The sequence below is a fragment of the Melospiza georgiana genome, chromosome 2 (assembly GCF_028018845.1).
Source record: "Melospiza georgiana isolate bMelGeo1 chromosome 2, bMelGeo1.pri, whole genome shotgun sequence".
NCBI classification, from domain to species: Eukaryota; Metazoa; Chordata; class Aves; order Passeriformes; family Passerellidae; genus Melospiza; species Melospiza georgiana.
In genome coordinates this window covers 77,387,166-77,405,614 of record NC_080431.1, presented here as the reverse complement: position 1 = coordinate 77,405,614, position 18,449 = coordinate 77,387,166, and the positions used below count along the sequence as shown (strand labels likewise).

General features: G+C 44.0%; 2 protein-coding genes across 2 annotated transcripts in view; one reads left to right on the top strand and one right to left on the bottom strand.

Annotated features, from left to right (window-relative positions):
- Window positions 1-6,038, bottom strand: part of RSF1 (remodeling and spacing factor 1) — a 60,683-nt gene extending 54,645 nt beyond the window's left edge. Inside the window, exon 1 of the mRNA XM_058018938.1 lies at window positions 5,837-6,038. Coding sequence (XP_057874921.1) covers window positions 5,837-6,038 — 202 coding nt within the window. The remainder of the gene's footprint in view (window positions 1-5,836) is intronic.
- An 81-nt stretch (window positions 6,039-6,119) lies between these two features.
- AAMDC (adipogenesis associated Mth938 domain containing) lies at window positions 6,120-15,682 on the top strand. Its single transcript, XM_058045524.1, has 5 exons — window positions 6,120-6,173; window positions 6,292-6,398; window positions 9,882-10,032; window positions 14,497-14,592; window positions 15,327-15,682. Exons 1-5 carry the CDS (start codon window positions 6,120-6,122, stop codon window positions 15,465-15,467), a joined length of 549 nt encoding a protein of 182 aa, XP_057901507.1. The 3' UTR covers window positions 15,468-15,682.
- Window positions 15,683-18,449: the final 2,767 nt, after the last annotated feature.

The window sequence follows — 18,449 nt, the reverse complement described above, 5'->3', positions numbered from 1 at the left end:
AGATCTATAGAAGAATCAAGAAAAACACAGCACCTTATAAAAGAGAACTTGCTGCTTTAGTAGTAAGTTCTGATATACCCAAAGAGTTTTTTTTCAGGTCTATGATGTAGTAACAGGTACTGCTTATAAATGGTTTGCACAGATTTTCCATAGCTGCCTGCCCTTAACCTAAGCAGTCATTATAAAGACAGAAAAGGGGAGAAAATATCCAGGAAAATGAACCTCCCACCAGGCATTTGCACCTCACCACGTCTTTCTTTAAATCATTTACACCCCTGTCAACATGTGCAGAGTGGTTTTATTACAACACTCCAAACAAACATAACACATTCATGCTGTAATTAAGCAACAATCTTGGAGGCTAGGTCAGTCTGTCAGGGTGACTGCCAAGAGTCAAAGGTGATAAAGAAGTCTGAGCTGCAGTGAGAGTATGGAAGAGCGCTTCAGACTGGAAATCCACATAAAACTCACTTGCTATTTTCAAGACCACCTTTAGCATGGTCTTCAGCAACAAGACTGTGATGCAATTTTACTGGAAAGCACACACAAAGCATGTGTACTTGTGACCATTTCAATGAAGAACAAATCAAACACCACACTGCTAAGAAAAGCCTGCAAAAATCGATGAGCTAATGCAGCCTAGCACACTTTGGAAGATGCCATTCACCTCCGGGAGAGGCTCTCCCATTCACTCACCAGGGAACCTGGCAAACCAGCGAGTGTTTTGCGTAGTCATGTGTAAAATTAGATTTCTGTTGTGCAAGCTAACATTCTACTAATATTTTCATTCACAAGAGACCAAGTGCTTAATTAACATTTATACCAATTCTCGAGCTATTTACTGACACAAAGGACGTGGTGACTTGATAGCATGGTTCCTTAGACACAGCCCTAAATACAAATATAGGTTTTGCTCCCCTCTACCACATTTTTTACTATTTAAATTTGCAATTTCTCTTCTACTGCAAGTAATAACTATCTCAAAAAACCCCCAACAACAACAAAAAACAAGCCAAGGAAAAAAAACAACTAAACAAAAAAATCCCGAGGAAACAAGAAAGCGACTACAGCACATGTTTGTAAGAACAAGGAGAACAAGTATTGCTTTCCTGTGATAATTTGTTCCAGTTTGCAGTTCCGCCTTTGGAAGCAAGCAGAGGCAAAGGAGATGCAGTACCACAGCATAATGCAGAATGATCTGTAGCATTACCTTAGTTTTGCATCTATAAGCAGAGCAATGCGGTTGTAATGACAGCTCTCAGCCACCAGAAGTTCCACCTAAAATCATACACTGGGTTCCTGTGGTGGACTTGGGAGTTAATATTCTTCATAGTAGCTGGTATGGGGCTTTGTTTTGGATTTGTACCTCAAAATAGTGTTGATCATCCTAGAATGGCTTGGGTTGAAAGGGACCTTAAGGATCATCTGGTTCCAACCCCCAGCTATGGGCAGGGACACCTCCCACCAGACCTGCTTGCTCAGAGTCCCATCCAACCTGGCCTCAAACACTTCCAGGGAATGGAGCAGCCACAGCTTCTCTGGGCAACCTGTGCCTGTGAACACCAAGTTGCTTTTGTTATTGCTGAGCAGCGCTCACATGGAGCCAAAGCTTTTGCTGCTCCCCACAGACCCCAGGAGTGAGGGGGCTGGAGGTGTACAAGGAGCTGGGAAGGGACACAGGCAGGACAGCTGACCCCAAATGACCCAAGGGATGTCCAGCCCATAGGGTGCCATGATCAGCATGTAAAGTTGGGGCTAGAAGAAAGACTAGAACATTGGTAACCATGGCATTTGTCCCCCCAAGCCACCCTTACACGTGATGGAGCCCTGCTGTCCTGGAGCTGAGCACCTGCCTGCCCATGGCAAGTGGTGAACAAATTCCTCATTGTGCTTTCCTTAACAAACTGCCTCTCTCAGCCCACTGGTTGGGTCACTTCTATCCTTCCAATTCTCTCCCCCATCCCACCAAGGGACAGTGAGTGAGCGGCTGCATGGGGCTGAGCTTACAACTGGGGTTAAATCACAGCAGTTGCTTTTTAATAAACCCTACAAAAAACAACTTACTTCTGCAGGCATAGCAACTAGCAAATTCTCTGAGTTAACACTGTCACCATCTTGACAGACACTCAACTTTACTTCTTCCTAAGACATTCAAGAGTGTCAAAACTGCAACCCTAGTCACAACATTGTACTTAAAGCAAGAATGAGCACTCATAAATGCAAGGTAATTATTCTTCATAAAATAAAATCTTCACCAGATAACTATAGTTCATATTACTTTTTTTGAATGGTTGCAACTTTTAAATGAGCCACCAGCCAGAAAAATCAAGCTATTTTATCATAGAGCTTTTATAAGTAGCAGACTGCTTCCAAATCTATCAGTTTATCCCACTATTCAATACTGAGGGGTGAAATCAACACTATACATTCTTACTTTCCCAATCAAGTATGTTTTACATTACCCACTAAATCCCATCTGTGTACAGTTGGTTAAAGCGTCTAATGTGCAACTAATACAGGTTATTTTGATATCTCAATCAGTCAGACTATTATTGAAAACTATTCATACCTGAGCATTGCTGTCCTTACTATTTGCCTTGAAATTCTCAGTTATGCAGAAGTAATACAGCAAAGTTCAAGCACTGTCTATGTGATAACAAAAATCTAAAAAGCCTCTAAGAAATAACTGATAGCTTCCTAGCTGTCAGCATCTGCTCAGCATCCCTTCCTGTAGGGAAAGGTTATACCTTGCTGCCTTAATAATGAGCAAGTACTTTGTTCTAATTGTTAACAGGAAAGAAAATATCACTGTTATACAACTGCTGAACAACATCCAAACTTAAGCTCCTTGTTCTCCTTAGGGATCCTAATATAAAGGAAGTAACTTCTGCTGGCATCTCCCAAGAGTAACTCTACAGACAATATAGGCCATGCTTAAAAAAAAAACAAAACAACCAAAACCAAAAAAACAAACAAAAAACCCACAACCCCCCACACACATTTTTAAACTGCTGAGCATCAAAACATTTCCAAAGATAATTAAGGAAACCCTCAAACTACTGATTCCCTTACTTGATTGCAAAAGTAATATGAAGTGGAGTTACAAATAGGTCTTATGTCACAGTTTAGATTTAAAACCTGCTCCAGTTTCTAAAAAATTCAGGAGAAAGAACCCAACACTTTGAGGTTCCATAGACATTTCTTTCAATTTTACTATGCCACTGCAAATCCACTGTCAAGCAAAGCTGGTATCAAAAGTGAAACTAACTGTACATTGCAAACTGAAATCAAAATCCTTTTGCATTCCAAGGAAAACTACATACAGTTGTAAATTACAGATATTCAGCAATAAAAGAACCTCTTCAGTTTTCCATCAGTGTTTAGCAACTTTAAGACTTGTACCCTTAAAAACACCACCTTGAGGGCTACCTGAAGCAAAAATCAGTAGAGAAACCTAGTCACTGCAGCTATTTTCCCAAAAATGTAAAACACACCAGCAATAATGTGTACCATAGCCCAAGACCACAGACCAAGCCCAACAAATTGGTTTTATCAAAGGAAAAGATATCCAAGACACCCACCAACTATCAGACAAAACATCAAGAATTATCCAAGTTTGTTTTTCACACCTCCACTCTTTCTTTTATAGAGATGAGAATTATCTCTACAGTTACATCAGCTACACCAGGCACAAGCAAAGAACCCCACTACTTCAGACATTACATTTTCAGAAGCTGCATCTGCTCCCACTTGGGGGGGACTGTTCTAAAGCAGGGAAAATAACCTGTCCCTTGCCAAACAGGAAGGGCGATACAAAGAAAAGTTTAAACATTTGACAAGTATCAAATCAACCCATAAAGCAACCACCATAAGACTCTTTTTTAGAAAAGAGTCATGCAGTAAACACCACCCTGTTGACAACCCCCATCATGCAACTAAAAGTCATCAGACATTATGGTGTTTGAGGATTTTTTAATGCATATTATATATATATAATAATAAGCATATTTTTAATAATATGCATATTTTAAAAACAGAGGCCATTGTCTCACCCTTTCAGTTTAATTTATTTTGCAGCTCACACAACCGAATTACTTTTACATATCCACTCCGTGCAACACAGTAAGAACATTAAGTTTTGTTTACAAACACCACTTTAAAATTACTGTTTTCACTAAAAATTCAAACTTTTAAATGTGTTGGTGTTTTTTACTAATAAGTTTTGCAACAGTTTAAGAAAACAACATTTTTTCTAAGCGGTTTCTCAAAAACGATACAGTCCTTTATATAAGGTAAGAGGTACAGGAGTGGTGGGGAATTGAATCAAAACATAAGTTTTTCCACAAAGCTAACCCTGTTTTAAGAATTTTGTAGATTTCAGCTGTCTCTTTCATATTGACAGACAACACGAGGAGGAAACATATTCATTATATTTCACTCTGTTTCAACCGTGGCTGCTGTGAATTCAAAGGACACCCGCACTTAGCAAAATACAACTTCCTTTCTATGAGGAAAGGCCTACGCGCCGATTCAATCACACAAGCCCCCTTCCCCGCGGCAGGCAGGGTGGGCTCGGCGGGGAAGGAGGAGAGGGCGAGCGCGTTTTGGGGGAGCAGGGGCTGCCGGAGCAGGAGCAGGAGCAGCGCCGAGCCGGGCTCCTCCAGCAGCAGGAAGTTTCCAAGGGGCCGCGCCGAGCATGCGCCGTGCGCAGCACGGGCTCCCTATGTGGCAAGAGTGCAGAGGCAACAACCGAACGAATAACAGAGACAAGAGATCAAGAGCAACAAGCTCCCTCCCCTCTGTATTCCTGCGGCCGCCTCCACACAGCCCTCGTTGCCCAGGCTGCTCTCTGGGCCCGGGCCCTCCCGCATCCACCGCGGGCAGCTGGGATTAGAGAATCTGGCAGCCAAAGCTGCTCCTGGAGAGGGAGGAGAGGAGAGCGAGAGCAGCTCGGAAGCAAACAGCGGAGTGCATAACCTGTGCCTCCAGCTCGCACGTCTCAGGTGGCGGCGGGGGAGCGGCAGCGAGCACACAGCTTGTCCCCCCCGCAACTGGAAGAGGGGATGGGGGAGGAGGAGGGGAGAGAAGAGAGGGATGGAGGTGGCACACAATGGCTGGCTGTGTGTGTGTGGAGGAGACGGCCCACAACAGCAGCCATGGGGGGGCTCAGGGCTTCTCCGTGACCCCCATTCCTCATCCCAGATACACCGAGGTGAAGGAGGGGGGGTTCACTGGGGATCGGGACATTCCCATGTGTTTGCACATGTGTGTGCGTGCGTGCCCTTCTTGTTTAGGGGAGAGGTAAAAACGGGCAGAGATATTGGGGGGGGAGGGGGGAAGAGGCTGTGAAGCGCCCCCCAAGCTGTGGGGAAGGGAGGAGGTGGAAGAGAGACCGGCTACCAGCGCCAAGCTGAACGAAAATAGTTATTTCGTCTTATGCCTGTTTTCTGCAAGGAGTCCCACCCGCACAGAGCTCGGGAACGAACCCAGGGAAACAGGGGGGGAGGGAGGGACGGAGGGGGGGGTCACAGGCGGCACTGAGAGGGAGGAGAGGGGAAGGAGAAGTCCCCCACCTCTCTCCCGAGCCCGCCGCGGGGGCAGGCAGCTCTGTTCCCAATATACACACACAAATAGCTGCTCCCCCCCAAAAAAAAACAGGGAGAGAGGGCTCCCCTCCCCCCGGGAATCCCAGGCCCCTCCTCTCCCTCGGCGCGCTCCACCCCCGGGGCCGGGAGGAGGCGGGGGGGGACAGCCCCGGCCCCCCCTCCGCCCCCCGGGCCCCCCTCAGCCGGCCGCCCCGGAGCGGGCCGGCGGGAGAGCTATGGGAGTCGCTTACCTTGGTCTCCGGGCTCCTGCGGCGGTTGCAGGACGCGCTCCAGCTCAGGGAAGGGCAGCTCGGGCAGGTCCAGCAGGGCCCCGTAGCGCTCAAGGAAGGAGCAGACAACGGCGAAGTTGGGCCAGGAGCCCGGGCAGCGCGGGCCCGCCGGGGCAGGGGGCGGCGGGGATGGGGCCGGAGGAGCCGCCGCCGCCGCCGCCATCTTGGACCTGGGGATGGAGAAGGAGCTGGGGAGGGGGAGGGAGGAGGGGGCGCTGCCGGGCCGGGCCGCCACTATCCCACAATGCACCGGGGGGACGATGAAGGCAGGGGAGGGCAGGGGGCGGCGGCCAGAGCGGTGCGAGCCGGCTCCCCTCCGCCGCGCGCGGCGAGGGGGAATGAAAACAAGGCGGGGCAGGGGCGGGGGTAGATTCACGGACCGACCAATCGGAACTGGCGGAGGGCGGGGTCGGTAGGAAACGCTGTCCAATGAGAGCGTGGCAGCCTGGAGGCCCCACCCCCTCCCCGCGGGGCCGGGCGGAGGCGGAGCCTGGCGGGGCCGTGGGGTCGCGCGCGCGGGGCGGTGAGTGCGGGCGCGTGACGGAGCCTCCGTGAGGGGAGCGGGCGGGAGCGCGCGGCCCGCGCCGGGGCTGTCCCGGTCCTGACCCGGTCCCGGTCCCTGTGCCCCCCACGCCAGACCGTGCTTCGGGCGGTCCTGAACTGCGCCTTCCCTTCCCAACTCACTCCCTCCACCCCTCCCGCGGTGCTTCTCAGCGGTCTGTGTCCTTGTCTCCTTGCTTCTCTCCGCTGTGTTCACCAAGTGCTATTCCCCCTCTTCTCTTACTACCAGCTCCCCGTGACCTCTCCGGTTAACTGCCGTCACAAGGCTCCCCAACGAAAAGGAATTGCCGAATTCCCAAAGTGTGTCTTCCTCCTTCGTGAACTTGACACTTTCCCCTTCCCTACACAGTTGATCTAAAGTTCTCCCGTCTTTTTTGTTTGCCTCCCTCCTGTCAGTTTTTAATCCTGACCTTCCTCTGCCTGCTGCATCCCCTGGAATGGGAAGTCGCCCTCCTCCTGACCCTGCTCCCAGGCAGCGCTGGAGAGCCACATTGCCTTCTGACACCATACAGGAATTTGTTCTGCCCAAAACTTCACGCACACCGATTTACTCTTCCCCTCGTATCCTCTTCAGTCTCAGATTGCCCACTGGATTTTACAAAACTTCCTTTCTTTCTGCAGCATCTTAAAATGTCGTCGGGTGCACTGCTCTCGTCCACTTCTTTGTTCCATTTGTTGCTGGTTACCTCCACAGAAGAAAGGTGCGCTGGCACTCTTTAAAGTCCACCAGCTTGCCCAGCTGCAATTCAATTGCTCAGCTTGCTTCCGCTTCCTTCTCAGCTGCTTTTGTCTTCTGCCATCCTTATCCAGCGCTTCGTTTCTCTCTTTCAGTATAGCCTCCTGACATAAACGTGCATTTTCCCTCCTTTTGAGTTCTACTTCCTTTATTTCTGATGTTTTTAAACTCTCATGACTTTGCTTGTGGAGTCCTTAGCCATTTCTGCTCCTCATCTCTTTGTGTTTGGACTACTGCAGTTTGCAGAAATTGCAATTTTAGGTTGTACTTGCAAGTCAGTGAACTCAAGGTCTCTTTTGATCTTAAGTTTTAATGTATATTTTGATACTTTACATTTCTCACAGTGAATAATTAAAAAAATAATTTGCTTGAGAGCTATTTTCCTGCTCCTCAGTGATTGGTGCATGCTCTACATCCAAGGATGCCCAAAGTTTCTATCAATGAGTTCATTTTCACTCTAAGATATTCTTATTTATTCTAGTGGCCTGACCTTACTGATAATCTCTGGCAATATTATGGGAAATGGTTTTAGAGGATAAATTTTTATTTGTGCCTTGTAAGTTGTGTTGCTTCATTTCTGCTGTTTACTTGTTTTAATGCTGTTTGGAAAAGATAGCATGGAATCCTTGCTCTCCCATTTGCAGTTTGTGGCTGTTTGATTGCACAGTTCCAGCCTTATGATACTGTTTGGACTGGGGAAGGTGATATTCCTGATCATCTTATTGTTCATCCACCTCTGCCTAACCTCCAGGTCTAATTCTACCATTTCATCTGAAAAGTAGCACAGGCAAAAATTATTTTTATTCTTCAGAGCCAGGTTCTGGCTGCTTTATTCAGCCTTTACTCTTTCATTTCATTCTGTTGGGACTACTGCTGGTTGTTTCTTCAGCTGGAATATCCCTTCAGGCAGACCTTTGGAAAAATAGTCTTACAAATCCTTGCTTGAATCCATTGCATCGTGGATGTGCGGTGAGGGAATCTAGAGTGAATTAATCCAAGCAAGTTTCAGTCCCCTGTAGGTGCTTGCCTTGCTTCCTGTTTGACAGGACACATGTGCCACTAACTCCACACAAGAGTGAGAAGGAAAAGAATTGCCCCACCTCTGGCAGACCCAGTCCTGTGCTGAATCCAGAGTAATGCACTTTTTCCTTCATGCAGTGTTTCAGGTGGGATGCTGAGATCTGCGTCTGGCAATCCAAGGAGAGCACGTCCTGTCTGGCAGTGCTGCATCTTTTGTAGCACGTGCAAGACAGGAAGGGAGGCTTCCAGGAGGACTGGAAGCATGGTCATGCCAAGATTTATCTTTTGCAAGGGCAGTGCCTTTAATCTGTGCTGCCAGGGTTCATGTAATTAATTCAAACTATTCAATTCCTGGTGAATGTAAACAATTAAACAATAAAGGGAGAGAATCTGTGTATCTGGAAGGATCTGCCACAGAGATGTTCTGGATTAGGCAGAGATGGACCTTTTTTACTGGAGAAACATCAAATTTTCTTCAAAATGGGGGATTTCAGACCATGTGAATTGGAAGGGCAGAAAGGTGACTCTGCCCTGGAGAGGTGTCAGTGGACTGCCATGCTAGTCCAAAGCATTTCCAGGGGATCATCACGCTGTGATTCCTCTCTTTGCATCCAGTGCCAGAATCACCACAGCAATCAGACTGCAGTACCTGGGGGACTCTGAGGAGGGGAAGGTTTCTGTGGGGAGCTGACAGGGAGTTTGTGAGGCAGGGTCCCTGCCCTGCTGGTGCCCAGCAGTGGTTGTGGAAGCGGATCCCAACATCGCTGCAGGGCTCACCAAAAAGCACTTGGGATACAGGGGCACTGATAAGGCTCTGGCAAGTTCCAGGCAACAGACATCAAAGGAAGATGTGTACCAGTGGTTGGCTGCTAAAGGAGAAAGGGAGAAAATAAGCAGAGACTTAGAAAACATGACTGAGGGGATGTTTATTTAATCTAAATGAAATAAAAGAAAAATACTGTGTGAAATCATCAAGAAAAAAAAAAAAAGCGAAAAAGACAAAGATTAAGCTGTTCTACTTGTCCCCAATAGAAAGGATTAGAAACAATGGATTTAAGTTGAAACAATGAAGATGGAAGTCAAACAATTAGACAAGTTTTTATTTGGATATATAATCCTGGGAGACTTGCTCTCTGTCAGCAGTGTCTGGGGAAAGGCTCGACCCCTTTACACCCCTGAAAGTCTTGTTTTCTGTAGCAATGTGACAGTGACACTCTTTGGTTCATGGCTTTACTGTTGGGTTTGGGTTTGTTTGTTTCCTTTTAACCTCATTTACCACTTTAATGGTAAAAGAAGAAAGTGGCCAATGAAATAGTGCAGATTTATGATATTTTAGGAAATTATTATCATCCTTATTGTTCATTTTGGGGAGAAGATTAAAACCCAGATGTGAGAGGATATTCTGGGATCTGATCCCTGTTGATAGTTTTAAAAGTTGAACATCCAATACTTGAACAGATTTAGCACACAAAATGATTTGCCCAAAATCCTGCACAAAATCCCCAAGAGGACTGGTAATTCAACAGATCTGCTGATCCTCAGTTCAAGTCTGTTGTCACAAAACCACGTGGATAAAGTCTGTAGCAACATTTCCTTCCTAGCTCCTTGGGGCGAGGACAGAATTTTCCGTTTTTATTAACGTGCTGCATATGTTGGCCTGATGTTAAGTATTAAATATCCTTTTTCCAGACTTCAGTTCCACTTTGTGATGTCTTCCCCTGAAATTGCTTCCCTTTCTTGGGGTCAGATGAAGGTGAAGGGCTGCTCTACAACGTATAAGGACTGCAAAGTATGGCCGGGAGGAAGCCGGACATGGGATTGGCGAGAAACCGGGACTAATGTAAGTTTGCTGGTTAGTACCTTGCATTTAAAACAGGACTCTCAGAATGGTCCAGAGAACAGTGTTAAAGCTCCAGACAACAGAAATTCAGTGAGCTGCCTTTTTCTTTCATCTAGCCATTAGATTTTCCTGGTAAGAACTGAGTGTATGTTTTGGAGGTGACTTTGTGGAGGGGTCAGAGGGCTGCAGCCCCACTGTGTCCTACACACAACAGGATATAGCAATTGTTGCCCTGAGCTCTGACAGCCACCCTCACCAGACAGCTCTCACATACCTTAGAGCTCTCAAACAATATTCCTCATCTGTCTAAGAGTGCAGTTTTCATAAGATAACAGTAACAACCTCTCTTCAGACTATCTAAACAGAAGTTATCTTGAGTCAGATAGGAAAAGAAATTATGAAAAGTAAAAAAATAAATAGACAGTAACTGACCTTGCGTGTTTGGAAGACAGCATTGCATGTGGTTTAGTTTTTATCCTTTTCCTTGGGGTCCCTTGTACATATTTCAGAGGAGAAATATGCAGATACAGTGTCTCATGCACTGTTTTCTCTGTGAAAAGCTCATGGTCTGGCTAATCACACAGTGACTTCTCTTGGTAGCCATATGCTAAGTGCTTGCCCTTAAAGTTTATCTCTAAATGCAATCAGAATTGGAAGGAAGTGCATGGAGCAGTATTGTTGTTTCTGATTTAGAAGCAGTATAGCAAATATTGCTGTGATGGGAACTTGATGTTGATAATTCTCCCCATATTATGACTTGCACTGGGATAGATGGTTGGCTAGGAAAAAAGAAGTTCCACACTTTCAAAGCAAAAGTTAAAGCACAAAATAGCAGTGTAGTGACCAGGCCCAGCACCTGCAGCCATATCAATGCAGAGGATGCAGCTCTCTTGGATTCATTTTGACACAACTGAAACACAAAGCATTTGGCTTTGCAATTTCATCTGTAATCTTTGGGAGAATAGAATTTTTTTAACCTGTCAGAGTTCAGTTTATGCAGAATATATAACACCAAGAGAAAGGTGTTGTTGTCATGCAAAGATATCTGCACCTTGCAGAGAAAAAGGTAGCTGCGTATGTAACCTTTTAAAATGTATTTCATTTATGGCCTGCTTATATAAAAATAAGTTTTCACTGGCTGTTGAAAGGGCTGGGTTTTGTGGGAGAGTTGCTGTCTTCTTGTTTGACAATATCATTTTTGTGCTTTATATGCACATGGCTGGAGAAGCAGAACAGGTAACAATAGCCAAAAAGTTCCCAACTACTTCCCATCTCAACCACATTTTTATATTTATTCCAACCACTGGAAAACTTTGGTTTCAAATTATAGGCACTTACTAACATTTAGGGAGGCTGTGCTTTCTTTTGAAAATTTCTAACAAGGAATATCTTCTTGTCACAAGTAAAACATTTAAATCCATAAGTTTTTAGAGGACTTGAAAAACAATGTTAATTTAACAATGTTAAATTAAAATTGGAGGAGAAAAGGATAGTTGGGTTCTCTGGAGAACTAGGTTTTCTGGCATCCTTTTTATTTAATCAAGAAGTAAAAAGTACATATCTAAAGTAAGATCTTATGTAAATCACTTGTAAAGCTCCTGCTTTAGGTCACTTTTATCCTTGCAGCTGAGGAGTGAGGTGATTTTCTTTTAAAAGAAATAGCAAAAAACAAATATTAAGAATAGAACTAAGCTTTTTCTAGACTTCATCTCCAATGTTGAGAAGAACTGTCAAAAATTTAATTTTGTCAGCACTGGAAACTGTGAGATTCATCAGCTGCATTTTCTGCCCAGTTTTTTAAAGATGGAGTTGTTTGCCTACTTTCCTTAAGCATGTTTTTCCTGGAGGTAGCTGGAACTGAAGTGTGGAAAACAAGCAGTGCTGGTCATGTCCTGCACTCTAGCTGGAAATAAATTGCTTCCTTTCCTCCTCTGCTGTCACACTGCTGTCTAGTGAAGCATTTTTTCATCAGGAAAATTGTATGACTGGCCCTGCAAGGTTCTGTAACTGGGCACTAACAGTTATTGTGGCCTTAACCCTTGGGGATGAATGGCACCCTCTCTCCCTGGCTGGCTGCATTTCAGTGCCATCTGCTAATGGCAGGAGAAAAGACATAGGTATTGCCGAAATGCAGGCCAGAGAACAGAGCGGGCAAGAAAATCTGCTGTCAAATCAACAATGATACAGTTATTTCATCATGTTACATGTTTCCTGTAGCAACAGTAGTTTCTTACTAGCATCAAAGTGTCCTGTGTAACCAAAGAAAATCCTTTTGTTCCGTGGCTTTAATGTCTCAGGAGAGCTTCTCACGTGACAGCAAACCTTCTCCAGAATTCTAATTATTGTAATTGCAGTAAAACACACCAATTCTTCTTGTCTAAGTTTTGAGTCTACTTAAAAAACCCCAAAGGAAAAGCATTGCCTATTCTGTTATAAACAAGCACTTAGAGTGATTTGGTCTGAGAAAGCTCTGCCTATGCAAGTGAGTTCTGCATTCCAGGTGTGGGTATGGAATGTAAATGGACTAAGGGGAACACAGCCCATGGTCCTGGCAGCCCAAAGGCCAGACATGTCCTGGAGTGTGTCAAGCACAGCACACTGAGGGACGTGCTTGTCCCACTCTGCTCTGCACTGCAGCAGCCTCACCTCGAGTTCTGTGTGCAGTTTTGGGCACCTCAGCCTGAGGAGGACATCAGACTGTTAGACTGTGTTCCAAGGAGGGGGATGAAGGTGCTGAAAGGCCTTGAGGGCAAAGCTTATGAGGAGCAGCTGAGGGCATTTGGCTTGTTCATCTTGGAGAAGAGGAGGCTGAGGGGTGACCTCATCACAGTCTACACTTTCCAGAGGCAGGGCAGCGCAGGCAAGGTGCTGATCTCTGCTGACCAGCAGTAGGACCCATGGCAATGGAGTCAAGCTGAGAGGGGACATTCAGTTGGGGTGTCAGGAGAAGGCTTTCCACCCACAGGATGCTTGGGCTCTGGAATAGGCTCTACCACGGGATGTGGTTACAGAGCAAGCTTGTCGGAGTTCCAGAAGCATCTGGATGGTGCTCTTAAGTCGTGGCTTAGCTTAACATAGTCCTGTGAATGATTCTCATGGATCCCTTCCAACTTGAGGTGTTCTAAGATTCTGTGAACTTGGAGAACCATACAGGTGAATCACCTCTGTTACTGAAATTTCAGACATCAGCCATGCTAAAGACTTTCTTGTGGAATAAGTTTATTTTATGCATTGGAAGTGGCACTCTACAGTGCAAGGCTTTTTTCACCTGCAGCTTTAGGAGCTCATGTGTTTGTTTTAGCTGGGAAAGTCTTACTTGCCCCATTCTCCATGAGTCCACCGTGGCATTAGCTGCTTCAAGTGAGAAACTCAGACCTCTCAAAAACTTCTGAACTTCAGAATTCTACTTAAAATAAAAAGGAGGATTATTATTTAAAACATAATTAATATTTTAAATATTTATAATAATATTATACTAATAAATACTATTGCCTGGTATTATATAAAATATTAATTATAATATTTTATATAATTATACATAACTCTAATAAAATAATACGTTATTATATAAAATAATAAATAGTAATATTATTTCTTATAATAATATTTAAATATTTCTTTAAAACATAAATAATATTTATGTTTTAAAAATACACACCAAAGAGGGGCCAAATTATAGCCACAGGATGTCCAGTATCTTGCTCTTGACCACATGGAGACAGATAGAAACTGAATCCAGGAGGAGAATTAGGGTAACATAATAATGTTTTATATTAACATTATAGGAGTGTTTATGCATTCATGTTTAAAGCATAATAGCAGTAAGTGGGTGTAGTTTTTAAAACATCTGTTAGTGTGCTGTGTAAGTTACTTCTTTCTCTGAGGCGTTTGGATTCAAATATTCTTTTCTCAAAATAAAGAATATTGCAGAAATCCAAGCTGTTAACTGAAATTAAGTTACCCACTAAATTTCAGTCCTCTTTAGTGAGATTTGCAAAGTAAACAAGAAAATTACTTAATAATTTTAATTATCTGAGGAGTTCTTTGTATTTAAAGTGAGGAAACTTTGGCATGCAACCATCTTTCTTTCAAGTAGATTTTGTTATTTTGAAATCAAACAACAGTATTGTTGCAATTTATTGATTTCACCTTAACTGTTAATATTTATAAAATGCCAGAAGACATAAAAGTTTAAGAAATTTGTAATGCATCCTTTTAGTTTTGATTATTTAATAAGGAATTATAATCCTGCCATCAATCAAATAATTATCATCCTTCATCTGCATATTAAATACCTTTTTCAGTTTCTAATGTTATCTACTGTGTGTATGTACAGAAGAGAGTTGTGTTACATTCTGGTTCTGCTAATTTACCCTGCTGCTCTGTGCTCAGGACACACAGACACAGCTTTCCTGCCTGATGCTGTCAGTACACAGACTATTATTTTCCTTCCCTGACACTTAGCATTCTCCAGGAGTGCAGCCAGCTGACCTTGAAGAAGTCGTCAAGAAGGGAGTTAAAACTGTGGTGATTGGTCGTGGCATGAGTGAGGCTTTGCAGGTAGGTTTTTGTGCTGTGACAAGCATAAAGAGAACTGTTTGTTTTCCCTCTCCCTCTGATTAGGAGGAAAAAAATTAAATCGATGATGCTTCACTGAGGGAAAAAGATTGAGGATCAGCTCCTGTCAGGGGTCCCTCAGGTCCTGAAAGAAACATCATTTGAGCTCCTCTGTATTAGTGTCCATGCCAAGCAGTAAACAGGTTTATGTTCTGCTACAGGAGCAAATGACACAAGAAGAATTTTTCAGAATGTCATTAGTCCCCTCCTCTTGCAATAGGTTATAACTGGCTCTCTAGCCTGCTGTAAATACTTTGGTAATTAGGCATTCTTGTCACAATTGTTGCCAGGGTGTCATTTCAGCAGATAAACTAGCTACAGAAAGCTCAGATCAGAAGTGCTGAGCTTTACTTGGTGAGAAGCAAGTCTTTAGCTTTCTGGTGGGATGAATAACACCTTCTTTAGATTAAATTCCTTTAGCTTCAATTCTATTTATTTTTGTAAGAGAGGACCACATTTTAAAGTGTGCTAAGGAGGTAGGGGAGCTATGTGTATAAAAGCAGCTTTATTGAAGAGAAAAGAAAATTAAATCAATCTTAGACCTATCTGAGCATTGTCATTTTGGCTACTGGCAGTGACTTAAGTCATGTTTAACAAATGGTATGTGTCTGGTTTTTTTACAGTTTAAGGGGAAAATAATCTGATTCTTGCTTTTGTGATTTCTTTTCTCTTCCGAGGTTCCAGCATCCACTGTGGACTATCTGAAGAAGAACGGGATTGAGGTGCTGGTGCTGCAAACGGAGAAGGCAGTGGCGGAGTACAATGCCCTGGCTGCTCAGGGTGTCAGAGTGGGCGGGGTCTTCCATTCCACCTGCTGAAGCGCCGCTCATTCCGCCTGCCCGGCCCGCGGCCAAATCACCGACACACCTCTGCTGGATCAAATTGCACTCAGTGGAGTGTGAACTTGCGTGCCAAGGCATTTGTGCGCTGACCTTCGAAAATGCAAAGACAGTTTATTAGCTCAGGATTTAAACAAATCGAGGGCTCACAAAAGGCGGGGCTGTTAATGTAATTAAATCGTTTAATGACAGAATAATTTCCATGTATTGTTGAGATTGACCTAATTTTCCTCTGAAGGCCATCCATAGTCTTGTTACTTAACATATCACCTGTTCACTAAATCAGGAAATTATATTTTGAATACTTTTATTACATTACTGGCTACTGGAATGCAGCCATAAAATAGCCAACGAGCACAATCAAATGGTAGATATGAAGTGGTGGTAAAGAAACACTTTACCACCACTGGATAAATAAGTTAAAAATAAAATAAATTAAAAAGCAAACCCATAACATACAACTTTACCTCCTGCAGGTGACCTCAGTCAGGGTATTTGCCAATTTATGAACATCACATAATAGAGCACTTTTAAATTTTTCATTGAGCCTGAAAAAGGGGAAAAATGTCAGCAGGGTATAAGCATAAAACCTGGGCCTTAAAGAATTTTCTTATTAACTGCCAGTTTTGAGGATTGAGCTGTCTAATATATATCTATTCAGAAGTTCTTACACGCTTAAAATAATCAGAAACATGAGTTGCAAAGCTAGAGTTTGCAGCATAAAACATTGATATGTAGAAAATCAGTCTGAATTGCTGCTAGCAAGGTACTGCTGGCAAGCTGGGGATGCATGTGAGACTTGTTACTGGTCATCATTATCTGATGATTTAAATGTTGTGCCAACAAACATTATTACACTGAAGATTCAAACAGTTCTCTTGGTTGCTGTTCCTGGTGGGCTTCTATCAATATTGCCAGTCACAAGTTCTACCTACTGTAGATTTTTTCCCCCACCAGGCTCACCATTTCTTGTTCTGTGCATATTAATTCTGTGTGTATTAATGAAAGTACCAAGACGAAGCGGTAAAAGCCCTGAGGCACTTGGAGCTACCCAAGCAGTAGTAGAGAGGCTTAGATTGATAGGAGAGCACAATAACTTTCCCAAGGCACACAAAATACTATGTTCTTTTTCTGCTATTTGCTCTAGTAATCATTTAGAACCTTTTATCTGATAAAATACAGAGTGATGTAAAAGCAAAGGGAAAGTGAAAGTTTTATCTTGCAGTCTCCTAATGACAGCAATGTTTTCTGTTAGTGTAGCTACATTTGAGGCAAAATCTTACATAACCCAGCAGGAACTGCCTTTCCAGCTGCATCTGTGTTGTCTGACACAGCAGCTGGTATAATGCTCATTGTAGCTGCTGTGACGTTTTTCTGCACAACTTGCCTGGTGTGAAGGAGGAGGTGAACTACTGACCCAGAGGACTGTGGTCACCCTGAGGGAATGCCAGCAGAATGAGATCCTACCAGCCCACAGAGTGCGGAGACTTTTTGCACTACATGTTATCTGATAGTGAAGGTGGTTTGACTTTCTTGATCATGGTCATATATTTGTTTTATTTTAGGAGCTTCTGGGCCTTAAGGCAGCCTCAAATGGGAAGAGGCTTGGTAATGCTTTGGCTGAGAAAACACTGCAGTACTTAAAAAAATGGAACCATGCGCATTACACCGTTAGGAGAAGTCGAGCAAACACCTTATCTTTCTCTTCCAGGTCTGTTTTTTACTTTTTTTTTTTGTAACATATTTTCATGTTAATGCGGCACATTATTGGTGATGCCACATTCACCAAAACTGCTTAGCTGAGGTCCTGCATTTGAGACAAATACTGTGGGCTCCTCACCCTGCTGCTGCCACACGATCTGTCCTCCCAAAAGGCACACAGGGAGCAGAGCTTGTTTTGCATTACCAGCTGACTGAGGTGTACCCTACCCAGCTTTGTGCTGCAGCCTCTTAATTCTTCCCTTCATTTGGCAACTGGTAGGATGCAGAAGATTCCACTTCCAAAACAGGGAGCTGCAGTGTGCAAAGAAATGGATTTATTTTTTTAAAGGTAAACTGCTAAGTTTCCCCAGCACCAGTACAAAATTTTGGTGTCAACAAGGAGATAATTTGCTGCAAGTTTTTCCATCCATGTCTTCTCTTGCTGCTCTCGTCACAGCTTCCTGAGTCAGCACTGTCAGTTCCCACAATAGCATCTGTTCCACTTGGGCTGCTCCAGTCACTGAAAGCCCGATTTCCTTCTTGGTGCCTGAAATTGCTTTGCTAGATGGTGGAAGCAGCTGGGATTGATTCATCAAAAAATTCCAGCAGAGCTCAAACTGGTATCTTTGTTAAATTGCTGCTTTCAGCAAGAGCCATAAATAATTTGTTAAAATTACGGGCTCATAGCCCAAATCATGGGAATGCACTTTTGTAGGGCAGGATTTCTCACATCCACCACTGCTCTGCCTCCCACCAGGAAAACGATCTCCCAGTAGGCAGTGAACTCCCACCCTGCCGCTGAAATGAAAGCCGAGCTGCGGCTGGGCTGGGAGCCAGGAAGATTCCACCCCAGCTGCTCTGCCGCCGAGCGGGTCAGTCCCCAGCCTTTATCTTTGTGAAGCAGCATGTGTGAGCTGGCAGCCCGCAGGAACAGGCCATAAAAGGCTCACAGACACCAAATGCAACACGAGCAGCATTTTTAAGGGACATTGGGCAGCATTTGTGCAAAGCCTGGCATCCGCAAGCCTTAAAACTTTATATTTTGAGGTCCCGCTGATGCTGCATTAGCAAACTGTAAAGTAAAAAGACAGCTTTTCTGCATTCCCACTGCCTGTTACTAAGAATAAAATGGAAGATGCCAGTGAAATAAGATTTAAAAAGTGATTCTAACTTAGACAAGACAGGATTTCAGAGGAAATCATCTCTATGAGCTTGAACCCAAGATGATGACCAGTACAGGATGGTGGAGAGTGCAAGTCT